The 13,140-nt window shown below is 37.6% G+C and overlaps 1 protein-coding gene across 2 annotated transcripts in view; it reads left to right on the forward strand.

The window, feature by feature from the left end:
- BARHL1 (BarH like homeobox 1) overlaps positions 1-13,140 on the forward strand; it is a 14,018-nt gene extending 878 nt beyond the window's left edge. The window contains exons 1-3 of one of the 2 annotated variants that reach the window (XM_075324391.1): positions 1-893; positions 5,262-5,478; positions 11,044-13,140. The exon at positions 1-893 is cut by the window's left edge and continues 878 nt beyond it. In XM_075324391.1, the coding sequence (XP_075180506.1) occupies positions 434-893; positions 5,262-5,478; positions 11,044-11,338 (972 nt within the window). In that variant the 5' untranslated portion in view covers positions 1-433 and the 3' untranslated portion in view covers positions 11,339-13,140. The remainder of the gene's footprint in view (positions 894-5,261; positions 5,479-11,043) is intronic. The other variant, XM_075324392.1, reaches the window with a different exon arrangement.

A 13,140-nucleotide genomic window follows, 5' to 3' on the forward strand; every position in this document is an offset into this window, starting at 1 on the left:
ATCGGGCAGCCCCTGTGTCCTGTGCGCAAAGACGCATCCGCCGCTCTCCAAGGTGCTGAATGCGGAGGTCCTGGACTTTCCATCTCCTGCAGGGTCCTTGGAGAGTCCTAGGATGACTCCTACCAGAGGATGAGCCCCTGCCTGGGCTGGTGGGCTTGATCAGAGCCACCTCTCCTGCCTGTCTCCACCACAGCTGAAGCTTTTTACTCTCCAGATCGATTTTCCCATCATTGAGCCGGTTACACGGCAGAACCTTGTATCGATTTTGTGCAGGAGGTCTCTCCCGACCACCCAACAGCAGGACAGGAGCTATAACCGCAGGGACCACTTTCTGGATGGCACTAAGACTGGACGGGATTTTTCGGAAATAGTGCTGAATATTTTTAGGATTTTTTTTTGTTCCCAGTCTCAATGTTATTCTGAAGAGGCTGGAATGGAGGGATCTAACGGATTTGGGATTGACACCATCCTGTCCCATAGAGCCAATAGCCCTGGGCTTGCTCAGATGGACCCATTGATGGGGGATAGTAGGTCACCCCTAGAACTCAGCCCCAGGTCTGAAGTCAGCAGTGTCTGTTCCCCTCCACCTTCCCCAACCAGAGAATGTTTGGAAGGGGTCAACACCAGACAGGGGGTCGCTTTATCCATTGAGTCCCATCTACAGCCTGGACTGTCTGCGCCTTCCCAATCCAGGACTGTCACATCCTCCTTCTTAATCAGGGACATATTAGCAGATTGTAAACCCCTGGCGACCTGCGCCCCTTACTCCAGTAATGGCCAACCTGCCCAAGACCTGAGCCACTGCCTGGCCAGCAAAGCTGCCGAAGACTTCAGGGACAAACTGGAGAAGAGCAGCAGCTCCACATCTTCAGACTCCGAATATAAAGGTAAAGGTGAGTTTAACCCTTTAAATAAAAAAAAAGGTGCACCCTACAAGTGTTAGGTGTCTCTGCAGGAAATTAGTATAGGGTTGTCTTTCTTCCCTCTAAATATTGTATATTCTATAACTGTTACTTGTTTGTATATGATAAAGCGCTCCGGAATATGTTGGCGCTATATAAATAAAAGAAGATTATTATTATTAATTATTATTAATTATTATTATTATTATTAGAATAATATAGAAAAAAAATAAAATGGATACTTTTTTATTGTAAGAATTGTTAGAAAAGTTTTATCAAATTGGGAGTTGTTGAAACACTTTTTTTTGCTTTTATTTTTATATTTTTTTTATATTCTTTTTATATACACTCTGAAAAGAAAAAAAAAAAGTTGCATATATCAATAAGAAATGCTGGTGCAATATGTAGGAAAAAAAAAATAAATTAATGAGTTGGAATCCCAGGGCCTCAGCCTCCCCTCAGAGGCCTCATTATCTGATAGAAATATTAGGAATAAATATGTAAGGAATTAACATAAAAGCGGACATCCAAATTAGTCATACAAGTCGGGTCTATCCATTACCATGCAATTAGATGAAAACTGACATTAAAGATTAAAAGGGAGAGGACTCAGAGCTCTGCAAGAAGCGAAATGGGGGGAAAAAAAAAAACAGAAAAAAACATTTATCCGGAAACTTTGCTCAAAAAGTTTGATGTAATCAGTGAAATAAACACAAAACCTGCAGCTTAAAAAATATCAAGGATGGAAACTTCATTGGGGAAGGGGGATATGGAGCCTTGTCTAGTTTTGGCATTTCTTTTGTATTTTTTTATAATTATTATTATTATTATTATTATTATTAATAATGATAAAATTATTATATTTATATTAATATTTTTTTTATTTTAAGGCACAAAGTAATCTCCTAATCATTAATTATTTGATTTCATTTTTTTTTACCTACCAAAACACTTTTTTACTTTCCGAATAATTTAGTTATTTTCTATTTTTGTTGCAATTTTAATACAAAAAAAACATATAAAGTCTGAATATTTTTTTCCCCCAATTTCAATTTTATTTTAAACTAAAATATTGAAGATTTTATATTTATATTAAGAATCTTGTTCATGATTTGATTTTTTTTTTTTTGACAGATTATTATTTTTTTTTCTTGGGTGAAATATTACATTACTTTTTTATTTGTACTTTTATCTTTCTGACTAAAAGATAAAACCAAAGTTTTTTTTTTTTTTATTTTTATTTTTAGCTTATGCAGCTTTTCATTGTTTTTAAGGTTTTTAGGGGTGGGTTTTTTTCTCCATTTTTTGCTGAAGTGATATATAAGATGGTTCCTTGTGATCCGGTTAGTTAGGTGGAGAATTTCTGGATGAAGGCTCCTGGATCCCCAGTGGCTCAATTAAGCGGATTATTGTCTCCTACAGAGGGAATCAGCCTCAGCCATGTCAGGATACAGCTCCACCATGAAATGCCCCATAAACCCGGACAAGGGGCACAGATCCCATCATACTCCTCATCACAGGCCAGAGACACAGAGGAAAGGGAAAGATGATGGACAGATAATATCAGATAGATAGCAAAGGAATGAATACATAAAAAAAAAAGAGTGATAGATATGAGAGAGAGAGAGAAAGAAAGAAAGAAAGAAAGAAAGAAAGAAAGAAAGAAAGAACGAAAAAAAAAAGAACGAAAAAAGAACGAAAAAAAGAACGAAAAAAAAAGAACGAAAGAAAGAAAAACGAATGAAGATTTATCAAATGCATTGATAAATATAGGATAGATAAATAGGAAAAAAAATAGAAATAAAAGTATATCAGATAAAAAGATTAAAAAAAATATATATGTCAGATGTACTGGAACTTCAGAAATAGATAAAAGGGATAGATAAATTAATAAAGGGATAAATAAAATAAATAGATAATAGAGGGATAGATAAATAGATAGAGGTATATATATAGACAATAGAGGGACAGATAATGGATCGATCGATCGATAGATAGATAATAGAGGGATAGATAGATAGATAGATAGATAGATAGAGGGATAGATAGATAGATAGATAGATAGATAGATAGATAGATAGAGAGATAGTACCCCGATGTCAGGACAGCTGCTGTACATACAGGACATATTATTTAAATGCTTATATTTATTTCTTAGATTAATACATAAATATTTGTGTTTATTTTTTACTATTTTAATTCTTTCTATAATTGAGGGAAACTTGTGATTTGCAGTGAATGGTTCATTGTGGCCGCACCCGGTGCAGACAGCGCTATACACCTGCCTCATAAATAAAATAAAATAATAATAATAATAATAATAATAATAATAATATTCGGGTTGTCGCTGGCTCTGGGTATGTTCACACTGTGCAGCAGCAGAGCTGGGTTTGTCCCGGTGTTCTGCCCTCTGTAGCCGGTGTCCGGTGTCCGGTGTCATGACCCCTGCTGTACTGAACACAGGTGAGGCAGAGCAAACATCACTGTGTCATCCGGCCATTGTGCTCTATAGCAGGAGATAACTGTAGGATCATTATAATCTACACCACGAGATCATTATAATCTACAGTACCAGACTATTATAATCTAAAGCACGAGACCATTATAATCTACACCAAATCACTGTAATTTACAACAGACAATTATAAACTACAGCACAAGAGCATTATAATCTACACCAATTATAATCTACACCAAACCCTTATAATCTACAGCACCAAACCATTATAATGTACACCAAATCGTCATTTACACCAGAGTATGTACACCAAACCATTATAATCTACAGCATCAGAGCATTATATTCCACACCAAACCATTATAATCTACACGAAACCATTATAATCTCCAGCCCCAGAGCATTATAATCTACACCAAACCATTATAATCTAGAGCCCCAGAGCATTATAATTTACACCTAACCATTATAATCTACAGCCCCAGAGCATTATAATTTACACCAAACAATTATAATCTACACCAAACCATTATAATCTACAGCACCAGAGCATTATAATCTACACCAAACCATTATAATCTACACCAAACCATTATAATCTAGAGCCCCAGAGCATTATAATTTACACCTAACCATTATAATCTACAGCCCCAGAGCATTATAATTTACACCAAACAATTAATCTACACCAAACCATTATAATCTACAGCACCAGAGCATTATAATATACACCAAACCATTATAATCTACAGCACCAGAGCATTATAATCTACACCAAACCATTATAATCTACAGCACCAGAGCATTATAATCTACACCAAACCATTATAATCTACAGCCCCAGAGCATTATAATCTACATCAAACCATTATAATCTAGAGCCCCAGAGCATTATAATTTACACCTAACCATTATAATCTACAGCCCCAGAGCATTATAATCTACACCAAACCATTATAATCTACAGCACCAGAGCATTATAATCTACACCAAACCATTATAATCTACCGAACCAGAGCAGTATAATCTACACCAAACCATTATAATCTACAGCACCAGAGCATTATAATCTACACCAAACCATTATAATCTACAGCACCAGAGCATTATAATGTACACCAAACCATTATAATCTACAGCACCAGAGCATTATCATTTACACCAAGCCATTATAATCTACAGCACCAGAGCATTATAATTTACAGCAAACCATTATAATCTACAGCACCAGAGCATTATCATTTACAGCACCAAACCATTATAATCTGATTTTTTTTTAATGGAATGTTTCACTCAAAACTATTATAATCTACAAGATAGAACAAATCAATTAGTCCTGTGTGATACAAGAAATTCACAGCACATGACTATTATCTGCACTTTATATGAGGATACTGATAACACAGGAGCATAATAACCCGTACATTATATTCAATGTGTGTGATGGAAATATATGATGTTCTGCACTTTATACATAATCTACAACACAGGACAATTATAATCTGTATAATCTATCGCTATATACAATCTGCATGTAATATGGTGAATGGACCGGAGGAATAACCCGTATCAGGCTGATCTCAGTATTTGATATTTTCTGTATATGATATAAAGATCAGATTATATCAGTCTCGTGTTGCAGATTATAACACAGGACTATAAAATATAATCTTACAATATGGATTTTATTAATTATATCCTTTTTGTTGTTTTCTTCTGTACACGTGTGTTATTTATATTATCAGATCGCACTGCTGTTATAAGCTGTAAATTATAGGAATCTATGAAGATGCGTTTGTCGCTGGTTTTATAAATGTCGCAGCGATTGTTGCGTTATTCTCGTTCTTAGCGACTAATCAGTGAGTAACCTGTTTGTTGTTTGTGGTGATTGATGGCTGCAGTGAAGGAGGAGGGGGAGATCTCCAGCTCCAGGGAGAGCCCCCCGGTCCGGCTGAAGAAGCCCCGCAAGGCCCGCACCGCCTTCACCGACCACCAGCTGGCGCAACTGGAGCGCAGCTTCGAGAGGCAGAAATACCTGAGCGTGCAGGACCGGATGGAGCTGGCGGCTTCACTAAACCTCACCGACACCCAGGTGAAGACCTGGTACCAGAACCGCAGGTCAGTGCCAGCCCCGCACAAAAAGGCGCAAACACAGGGAAGAGGCAGATAAAGAAGAGGCAGATAAAGGGCGCAAACACAGGGAAGAGGCAGCTAAAGAATGCAAAGATAGGGACGAGGCAGCTAAAGGGTGCAAACATAGGGAAGAGGCAGCTAAAGGATGCAAAGATAGGGAAGAGGCAGCTAAAGGATGCAAAGATAGGGAAGAGGCAGATAAAGAAGAGGCAGATAAAGGGCGCAAACACAGGGAAGAGGCAGCTAAAGGGCGCAAACATAGGGAAGAGGCAGCTAAAGAATGCAAACATAGGGAAGAGGCAGCTAAAGGATGCAAAGATAGGGAAGAGGCAGCTAAAGGATGCAAAGATAGGGAAGAGGCAGCTAAAGAATGCAAAGATAGGGACGAGGCAGCTAAAGGATGCAAATATAGGGAAGAGGCAGCTAAAGAATGCAAACATAGGGAAGAGGCAGCTAAAGGGTGCAAACATAGGGAAGAGGCAGCTAAAGGATGCAAACATAGGGAAGAGGCAGCTAAAGGATGCAAACATAGGGAAGAGGCAGCTAAAGGATGCAAACATAGGGAAGAGGCAGCTAAAGGATGCAAACATAGGGAAGAGGCAGCTAAAGGATGCAAACATAGGGAAGAGGCAGCTAAAGGGTGCAAACATAGGGAAGAGGCAACTAAAGGATGCAAACATAGGGAAGAGGCAGCTAAAGGGTGCAAACATAGGGAAGAGGCAGCTAAAGGGTGCAAACATAGGGAAGAGGCAGCTAAAGGGTGCAAACATAGGGATGAGGCGACTAAAGGGTGCAAACAGAAAGGAAGAGGCAGCTAAAGGGCGCAAACATAGGGAAGAGGCAGCTAAAGGGTGCAAACATAGGGAAGAGGCGACTAAAGGATGCAAACATAGGGAAGAGGCAGCTAAAGGGTGCAAACATAGGGAAGAGGCAGCTAAAGGATGCAAACATAGGGAAGAGGCAGCTAAAGGGTGCAAACATAGGGAAGAGGCAGCTAAAGGGTGCAAACATAGGGATGAGGCGACTAAAGGGTGCAAACAGAAAGGAAGAGGCAGCTAAAGGGCGCAAACATAGGGAAGAGGCAGCTAAAGGGCGCAAACATAGGGAAGAGGCGACTAAAGGATGCAAACATAGGGAAGAGGCAGCTAAAGGATGCAAACATAGGGAAGAGGCAGCTAAAGGGCGCAAACATAGGAAGAGGCAGCTAAAGGGGGCAAACAGGAAGGAAGAGGCGACTAAAGGGTGCAAACAGAAAGGAAGAGGCAAACAGGAAGGAAGAGGCGACTAAAGGGTTCAAACAGAAAGGAAGAGGCGACTAAAGGGTGCAAAGCTAGGGAGAAGGCGCAAAAATAGGGGGAAAAAAAAAAAAAAAAAAAAGAGTCTGCTAAAGGGCGCAAAAATAGGAAGAGGTAATTAAAAGGCGCAAACATAGAAAGAGGCCATAAAAATTGCAAACAGGGAAGAGGCAGCTAAAGGATGCAAACATAGGAAGAGTTCACTAATAATAAATAAATAATAATTAATAATAATATTTATTCATTTATATAGCGCTATTAATTCCACAGCGCTTTACATACATTGGCAACAATGTCCCCATTGGGGCTCACAATCTAAAGTCCCTTTCTGTATGTTTTTGGAGTGTGGGAGGAAACCGGAGGAAACCCACGCAAACACGGGGAGAACATACAAACTCCTTGCAGATGGTGTCCTTAGTGGGACTAAAACCCAGGACCTCAGCGCAGCAAGGTTACAGGGCTAACCACTGAGCCACCACAAGACTGCAGTGCTAACCACTGAGCAACCACAAGAGTGCAGTGCTAACCACTGAGCCACCACAAGACTGCAGTGCTAAGCACTGAGCCACCACAAGACTGCAGTGCTAAGCACTGAGCCACCACAAGACTGCAGTGCTAAGCACTGAGCCACCACAAGACTGCAGTGCTAAGCACTGAGCCACCACAAGACTGCAGTGCTAACCACTGAGCTACCACAAGACTGCAGTGCTAAGCACTGAGCCACCACAAGACTGCAGTGCTAAGCACTGAGCCACCGTGCCGCTAAAAGGTGCAAACATAGTAAGAAAGAGGCCGCTTAAGAGCGCAAACCTAGCGCCACCTGTATCCCATCTATGCTGCCCAGTATGTGCCCGACTACAAAACTCTGCAGTCGGCACAAGAATAGCGCCTAATCCTGCCATGAGCGCAAACCGTAAGATATCGCACCGATCTGCGGTGCACCAAAAAAAAAATCGCCCCACATGTCTGACACCAGGCACAACAAACCAAGTGGAGGGAAGCAGATCACAGACAGGTACAGGAGCGATTGATCTCCAAAAGAGAGGAAAAGGCGCATCATCTGCGACAATCAGGCACATGCTGCAGGGTTAAAACACAATGGAATGATGTGTAGTAGAAATAGAGCAGTAGCCTCGTGCGACATTCTGCTCACAGCCCAGCAACATACAGCAGCGCAGGCAGAATGTCGCACATTGTATGAGCAGATACCTGGAAAGTAATAAATATGTAGAGATGTGAAGCGGCATCATCCTGCTAATCAGGGCCGGGGATGGCGCATTGCTACATCATCCATCACCAGGACGGATGAGAAAAGGCGCACAGGTCCATCCTTCACAGGCACCGAGGAGGACACGATTCACAGGGCTGGATTTATAGCTCACTGACAAATTGGATGCAAAATAAATAAATGATAAAACAATATTAAAATAATAATAATAAAGTTAGTTAAATTCTGTTGGAGCCCTTATTCCATACAGCAGTTATAATGACATATAATATATTATATATATATATTATATTATAATATATATATATATATATATATATATATATATATATATATATATATATATATATATATATATATATATAAAATATATATTATATTAATATATATTATATTAATATATATAATATATATAATATATTATATATATAAATATATAATATATATATATAATATATTATATATATATATATATATATATATATATATATATATATAATGTCACTGTGATCCGTGTGCGCTAAGAATGAGGCTGAGAAAAATGTAAAAATTATGTAAGGATATCAAGGTAATGCAACTTTATGTTTTGTCTTATTTCCAATATTATATCCAATAATTAATGATATTATTCATATTAGATTAATCTTTATATTAGTAACTATATCATTTATATTATTTTTTATGATTTCATCACACTTACTCTGATGTTTTATTTTGCATTAATTTGTGTCTTTTTATTTAGTTCCATTAAATAATATAATGATAATAATTGTAAAGTGCAGTGGAATATGTTGGCCCAATATAAGTAAAATTAAGATCTACTATTTATGCTCCTAACAAAAATAATAATAATAATATATTTTTTTTACTTTACAAAAAGAAAAAATAAATAAATAAAAAATAAAATATTATATTTTTTTTCAACCCAGAAAAAAAAAAAGTGTGCGGTTGTTTGTTTACATTTACATATCTTTATTGGCGTCAGCAAAACGGCGGCGTTGTACGCCACGTAAACACCCATATATAAACACATTGACACATTAATAATAAATTAACGATTTCTACTTTAGGCATCAATAATTAACAGGCCGTTTCTGTAATTACACAATTATTTTAATTATGATTTATGAATAATTCAGGCCTGGAAATGGGACGTTTCTTTTTTTATTATTTATTTATTTTTTATTTTGGAGTGGTGTAAAGACAGATTGAGATGATGCAAGTACTGTACAACTCTGCAGATGATGAAATTGAATTATTATAGAATATATACAATAGATTTTGACATTCCTAGCAAGGTGTCCTAAGGGGGATTGCAGAGGCGGAAAAGCGGGAATATTTATACACATCCTTCAAACTTTAGCTTTTTTTTGTTTTATTTGAAGATAGAATTTTTACATTATTTGATTTACACACACATACATACACATATATTATACACACACACACACACACACACACACACTACAGTATGGAGGTGTAATATATATATATATATATATATATATATATATATATATATATACACACACACACACACATATATATAACACCCCCCAATACTGTAGAATATATATACACACACAGTATTGTACTCAATATATTACAGCATATAACATTTTCTGATACTTGTTATATGCCTCATTTTATTTTGTGCCTGCAGAAAAAAAAAAAACCCTAAAAAAATAAAGAAAATGAAAAAAAGTGTAAATTGTTCTGTTCTCATTAACAGCAAAAGAAAGGTTACATCTTTTATTACATGCTACAGTTTTTATCTGGTAACTTAAAATGAGTTCCGGAACTTTTATAAACTCTTAAAAAAAATAAATAAATAAATATTCTCTCTCGCTAATATATTCTCTCTCGCTAATATATATATATTAGTAAAACAAATTTAAAAAAGCAATATATTTTAATTATTTTAATAAGATAATGAATGTGTGTGTGCATATATATATATATATATATATATATATATATATATATATATATATATATATATATATATTATATGTATATTTATATATTGCATAATTAAAAAATTTTTTTAAAAGGTCAAACAGTTCTTGTATCCTATCACCGAATACTAGGGAGGAGTTTATAACAGGCCCAATATTCTTACTAATGACATTTTAGTGTCACGGACCCTTAAAGGGCGACTCCTTGCAGAATAGAACTTACAGTTCACTTTCCTATTCTTTACCTTTTTGCCTATTTTACTTGCACACCTTTAAATCACGTGACTGTCCCACTTTATACAAAAGTAAAAAATATTCCAGTTTTTTTTTTTCTTAAATAAATAAAATGTAATTGAGGCCCCAATCCCCAAGTCACAGAATAAGGCCTTTGTGTGCATGCTGCGTCTTTGTGCATTTTTTTTTGGGTGCAGTTTTGGTCCCCAAACTGCATGAATTTCCTTCCTCAGCAAAGTCTATGAGATTTCAGTCTTTCTGTGCACACGTTGCGATTTTGTGGTGACCACTGCAGCATGTCAATTCTTTGGCCTTGTGCCCACAGGGCTTTTTTCCTTGCTTTTTTTTTAACTGATAAAAAGCAAGGAAAATGCATCCCAGCAAAGTCTATGAGAATCGTGCTGCTTCTTTTTTCCTTGCTTTTTGTGTGCTAAAAAAAAAAAAAAGCACTGTGGGCACATAATATAATAATAATAAAGTTTATTTGTATAGCGCCAACATATTCCGCAGCACTTTACAATCGGTTGATGGGTTATATAGACAAGGCACATAGCCTTTCTGCGTTTTTGAGCCCTTCCAATTAATAGATTTGACTTAAAAAACGCACTGGGCAAAGACGCGGTAAAAAACGCAGTACACCGCGGTAAAAAAATGCATGCCAAGGGAGCATTTTTCTAGGACCAAAAACGGTCATCTTTGTGTGGTCACCACAAAAGACGCAACGTGTGCACATAGCTTAAAAAGGTTTGACCCAAAGATATCACAAGTTAAGAATTATTATTTTTCTTTCCTGAAATATCAAGATCCTCATTTTTTATTTTTTTTTGTCTCGCAGGACGAAGTGGAAGAGACAGACGGCGGTTGGACTTGAATTACTGGCAGAAGCGGGAAATTACTCCGCTCTTCAAAGAATGTTCCCTTCTCCGTACTTCTACCCACAAAGCCTTGTGTCCAACCTGGACCCAGGGGCCGCACTTTACCTCTACAGAGGTCCCACCGCACCTCCCCCGGCTTTACAAAGACCTTTGGTCCCTAGGATCCTTATTCACGGACTTCAAGGTGGCGCGGAGCCCCCACCGGCCTTGCCCCCTCTGACAGGCGTCCTACCAAGGTCGGCACAGCCGCGGTGAAGAGGTCTATAAGAAGCTCCACCAGGTGCCAAAGTCATAGACTTCCCCAATGCACCAGAGAACGGGTGACCTCATCAGCGGCAGGACTGTACATAGGGACTGGTCTGTGGAACAGTCCTACGAAAACTAAGACAAAAAAAGTGACCTTCTGATACTTCGAGGAGACTTCAAAAACTATGAGATGTAAAAAAAAAAAAAAGTGTGTGGTATCGTCAAGATTGATCACTTATTTCTCAGAATCCGGAATTAAAAAATTCACATCATCGGCTTTATAAAAAAAAAAAAAAAAAAAAAAAAAAAAAAAAATTATTCCAGAAAATTAAAAAATATCACCAGTAAACTAAATTCTTGAATCAATCTTGGCCGCGTTGCCATTCCTTAGAGCTAGGTGGCAACCAAGATGGCGGCTTTCATAGTAATTTATCTACCAGGTCAATTACAGTTGATATATATTTTTGTTGTTGGTGGATGGAAGGGGTACAAATGCCCCTCATTGTCCGTATTACTATACAAAAAAGGTAATTATTGGAAAATATGGTGTTAGTGGTCTGGTGTTGAAGTTACACCACTAATTTTGATGCTTCTGTTGCAGCAGGGCCATAAAGTGCTCCTGAGCACCGAGGCAAGGGTGCAGATTTTACAGTTGTGGTCATCCAAGTGTTAAAAAAAAATACTTAAATCGTTCCCGAGGCCAAAAATTCACTGTGATTTCACACTTGACCTTCAAAATCAATTGATAATGAAGATAGTTTAATGGTGATAAAACTAAGGTGTTAAATAAGCCAATAATATCGCTCAGCCTGTTAGCCCCGCCCCTGAGGATCCGGATTACTACAGAGTTCTATATATTTAATGTTATATGAGTTGCTGCTATCCCTGTAAACACAGACATGTTCATTGTTGTGACAGGATCCAGCCACGGGGTCTCACAGGTCTGAGGTTAGGGAATAACACCTGTACCTTAGGCCGAATATAACATAATTTGGAAATTATAACAGACCTGGATGAAGTTACTTATGAGAAATAAGGATTTGCAATCTTCTGCCTGTACATAGTCCTTTGTATATTAAACCGATCCCGTCTACCTATTTATAAAAAAACAGAATTATGTCATTAAGTACGATTTCCCCTCCAAAAACGAACGACAGAGAAATGTATTCAGTTAACCTCTTATGTGCCACAATACCCTGTACAGTCCAGATAAGAGGAAGAATCTGAAATTCTGGGGTAAGTGGGTAAATCTGCTCATGTAGGGCCTAACCCCCCCAAAAAAACCAAAAAATTCAATCCCTTTAAAATTTGGAACAGGACTGAAATAGGATCCTTTTCGGATCATGGCGGCCATATTGATGTGTCCCTTTAAAAATTTGAAGGGACACTATTGACCAAAATGTGATTAAAATTCTAAACGCCCTATATCTCCCCCCCCCTCAATTATGTCCTGATTCCACAAGTGGCCACTTATGCCCTGTGGGTCCCCACTAAAATGATCGGTCGCTATGTTAGTGTCCATTTCAAGTGTAGCCAATGCTCAGTTTTTAGACTGCGATGTGGCCTGGCTTATTTTGGTATGGACGGGGTGGTACATTTAAAGGGATTGTCCATGAATCATGACTCCACAGTGATCCTTACAGAGCAGATTTTTCCACAGCCCGGTACGACGCAGGTTAACCTCTTCTCTACAGACTGACGTGTATTTTTTTTACGCGTTCCTGGACATCAACGTCATCATCACTTATTTATTCTCTGTTCATTGACTTTATGAGTAATATTAAAATGCCATAAAAAAAGAAATCATTAAA

The sequence above is a fragment of the Anomaloglossus baeobatrachus genome, chromosome 9 (genome assembly GCF_048569485.1).
Source record: "Anomaloglossus baeobatrachus isolate aAnoBae1 chromosome 9, aAnoBae1.hap1, whole genome shotgun sequence".
Classification (NCBI taxonomy): Eukaryota; Metazoa; Chordata; class Amphibia; order Anura; family Aromobatidae; genus Anomaloglossus; species Anomaloglossus baeobatrachus.